Genomic DNA, 3,857 nt, shown 5'->3' on the forward strand with positions numbered 1-3,857 from the left:
TGCACCGGGAGCAGCCTCGGCTTTGTGCTCGCTCCCAGCCCCGCTCCGGCGTGGCCGGGAGCGCAGACAAAGGCTGAGCCGGGCCCCGGGCCCCCCCCGCCGCCGGGAGAGGGGGGGTCAGCCCAGAGCCAGGCTCCTTCCAGGGAGCACACCCCGGCACGCAGCAACGATTTACCCCTGACACTGCAGCAGCGCCCTGGAAATCCTCTTCCCGGGCTGCCCCAGCGAGAAATCACATTTTCCAGGCAAGAGTAAATGCTCATTTTGCAGCACAGCAGCTGTGTAGCAAACCCGACCTTCTCCCAGTCCTCCCTTCCCATGCCATTAATATTATATTGGGAATGGGCTATTCAGAGGGGTGGGGGGGAACACAAAATTGCCCCAGTTTAAGGATTCCCTCGAGCCCCGCAGCCCGGCGGGGAGGCCGGGGCAGAGACACAGGTTCCTACTTGCGGGCACCAAGAAAGGGGATGGTGCCCAATGCAGCAGGGTGGCTGCACATGGTCGGCTCCACCGCCGCTGGCAGTGGGTGACTAATGGGCTTCTGATCCGCACCGGCGAGGGATGCTCGTCCCCGGCTCCCCCGCCTCGTGCTGGGCTTACTGTTATTTTTTGCCTTGCTCCTTTGGCCACCGGCAGCAGGCAGGCAGCGGTGAAGGCGCTTCTACGGGGTTTCCTACAACCGGCCTCACCTCTGCGGAGCTGGGGACGCTGGGGACAGGGCAGGGCACACCTAGGGACACAGCACCCGCTGGCACTGCCTCGAGCTTCGCTCTTGAGGTCACTTGCATGGAAAGAGGGTTCACTGGAAGGCGGCCAAGCCCGAGCTGGTGTGATGGACATTGCAGGGCAGGGAGTGATGGTGGGCTGCACGGGACCCTCCCTGCAGAGGAGTTTTGCTCGGAGCCATCTGCGGGCGAAGCTTTTCCTGCTCTGCCCCAGGAGCTGCTCGGAACCACCCTCCACAGCGCTGGAGCTGCTTGTGGGGAGGGTCCTGAGCCTCCACCAGCACCTGGCCCTCCCAGAAAAGGGATTTTTGGAGTTTTACAGCCAGTGTTGGGTTTTTACACGAGATGCCTCATCTCAGCCATGCCAGTGCTGCAGGCACTGGCCGGGGGTCCAGCCATGTTTCATCCCCAATGGCCAGGACCCCTCCTCAGGGGGCTGGCAGGGGCTCCCCTCACCTGCAGGCACCAGGGTTGCCCCAGGAGCTGAGCCCTCCTGCCCATCAGCTGCCTCCTGCCAGGTCTTCAGCCTCGGCTCTTGATAGCAGAACTGGGAAGCACACAGAGTTTGGGGACAGATGCCCCGGATGGTCCTGCCCAGGGTTTATCCATCAGCTGGGAGAAAAAGGCTGAGAGCAAGTTGCGGTTGAGGGACCCAGGCTTTTCCTTGTTTGACTTTAAAAGAAAAAATTAATTTGCCAGCCCTATAAATAATTAATGACTTATTCCCCAGGAACTCTGAAGTACTCATAGAAATGCTTATATTTGTTAAGTTGTATTTTTAGCTGCTGCTAGTTGGAGGAAAACAAGTGCCTTTCCCTCATTCAGTGTTTTTGTAAATCATGGCTGTCTCTCATCCCCTGAGGGTTTGTTTTTTTTCCTGATTGACATACTTAGTTCATAATGGTCAGGTTTTTATAACCCAGAAGCCTAAAATGCCGTCCCTGAGTGCATATGCAGCACCATCTCAAGCACAGAGCAAAGCAGCAGGACCAGCCCCAAGGGCCAGCTGTGGGGGATGGGGACGATGTCCCACATCCAGCCCGGCTCCTGCCTCCTCCTGCCCCTCGGCACGGCTGCAATCGGCTTTCCCACCTGTCAGATGGATGGGTGCCACCCCAGCAGTGCCACTCGCTGGCCCCGGGGCTGGAGAAGGACAGGTAGCAGGTTTGGCACAAGAGGTGTGACGGCGGCAGACGATGCCCCTGGGCTGGCGGCAGCGTGGAGCAGGAGAGATGCTGTGCAGGCTGCAGGGGCTGCTTGAAACCCTCTGTGAAACAGACCCCTCTCCCTGCTCAAAACATGCCTGGTAAAACCAGAGCCCACCCCCGAGCACAGAACGTACCTGAGTGAGCATCCAGGCCTCCTTCAGCCAGGCTGTAGCACCCACCGGGTGCAAAGCATAGCATTACTTCAGCCTCTTCCTCCTGTTCTTCATCCTCAGGTGTGTGCTGGGCTGTGCTGGGACCCACAGCAGCATCACTGATCCCCCTCAGCTGGGGAGCTGCCACCTCCCTCCACCGGCCGCCCAGGGATGGGCTCTCAGCCCACCAGCCCCTCCGCCTGTCGCATGGGCCAGAGGGAGGTTGGTCCCTGATCCCGCAAAGTTAGGATGGGTTTGGGTCTCCCCCGTTTGCTGGGAGGGGAAATCATCACTTGGCTGCCTGGCTTTTGCAGCTGCCCCATGCCAAGGGCGGCTTGGCTTCTTGCAGGACGAGGTGTCTCCTGGCACATCGCTGTGCTTACGCATTAGGGGAGGGCCAGGGAGGTGTGATGGGGTGGCAGCGGGGCTCTTGGGGTGCTTCAAGGGCTCTTGTGGATGGCTTGGTGTGTCGGGCTGAGCCCTTTTTCCCTGGCTTCCTGCCCCAGGTGCGGCTGGTCATCGCAGAGAAGGGGCTGCCCTGCGAGGAGCGGGATGTCAGCATGCCCCTGATGGAGCACAAGGAGCCTTGGTTCATGCGGCTCAACCTGGGGGAGGAGGTGCCTGTCATCATCCACAGGGACAACATCATCAGTGATTACAACCAGATCATCGACTACATGGAGAAGAACTTCACAGGAGGTAAGGAAGGGGATGGGCTGCATCTCAGGGGGGAACTTGGGTCTAATCCAGATGCCGTTTGCCAAATGCATCCACTTTTGCCTGGAAAGTTTCAGCTTTACCCCAGAAGAGCAGTGAGCCACCAGCCCTCCCCAAACTTCTACATTTTCCCATGAAAATGAAGGATTTCCAGCAGAAATCCCCAAATGTCCCTTGGAAGTGCTGCTGGAGGGCTCTGGCAGAGTGGGTATAGCTGGGTTCCCCCTTTTTCTGCCTTGGAGGCCACATTCTGCCTTGGAGGCACTGGAACAGGTTGCCCAGAGAGGTTGTTGAGGCCCCATCGCTGGAGGTGTTCAAGGCCAGGCTGGACGTGGCCCTGGGCAACCTGGTCTAGTTGGAGGTGTCCCTGCCCATGGCAGGGAGGTTGGAACTCGATGATCTTCAAGGTCCTTTCCAACCTAAACCATTCTATGATTCCCAAACCAGACTTTATCCCCCCATCCCCGTGGTGTGCGGTGGCCTCTCACCAGAGCTGTGGCTGGGGCATGGGAATACTTCTGTGTTTGGCCACCTTTGTGCTTTGGCCTTGGGTAACAGTATAAAGAAACTCCAGTAACTCCCCAGAAGCCGCCCCGCTGAGAGAAGGTGGGTTTGAGCAGGGTGCTGCTGCCCTTCTCCCCTTCCTCGATGAGCCCTGTGCCACCAGCCGTGGGCAGGGGACCCTGCCATCCCCAGTGCCGCTGTGCCTCTGAGAAAACTGACTCTTTCGAGTCAAACAAAGCCAGCGGTGCTGGGGACCGTGGGAGGATGGTGTGACACAAGCCCAGAGGAAGGGACAGCCTGGAGAGGGAAGCTCGTATTCCCCCCGGAGCAGGGCTGCGGTCAGTGGCAGTGGGAGCCCGGCACATTGGGATACTGAGATGGTTCTTGAAGGTGGCTGTTTGCAGGGCCGCTGTGGCAAGCAGCTTCTCCCCAGCATCTCACGTCCCTTTGCCCTCATTTCCCCAAACCTGCGGGCTGTCAGGCTGGGACGCTCCGCCGGGGAGGCTTCAAAGCTGAGCAGGGAGCTCGGGCTGTGCCGTCACGACGCT

General features: G+C 59.3%; 1 protein-coding gene across 1 annotated transcript in view; it reads left to right on the plus strand.

Annotated features, from left to right (window-relative positions):
- The first annotated feature begins 2,597 nt into the window (after positions 1 to 2,597).
- GDAP1L1 (ganglioside induced differentiation associated protein 1-like 1) overlaps positions 2,598 to 3,857 on the plus strand; it is a 10,096-nt gene continuing 8,836 nt past the window's right edge. Inside the window, exon 1 of the mRNA XM_009888488.1 lies at positions 2,598 to 2,787. Within this exon, the coding sequence (XP_009886790.1) occupies positions 2,649 to 2,787 (139 nt within the window). The 5' untranslated portion in view covers positions 2,598 to 2,648. The remainder of the gene's footprint in view (positions 2,788 to 3,857) is intronic.

This window comes from Charadrius vociferus, unplaced genomic scaffold, assembly GCF_000708025.1.
Source record: "Charadrius vociferus isolate BGI_N301 unplaced genomic scaffold, ASM70802v2 scaffold280, whole genome shotgun sequence".
NCBI lineage: Eukaryota > Metazoa > Chordata > Aves > Charadriiformes > Charadriidae > Charadrius > Charadrius vociferus.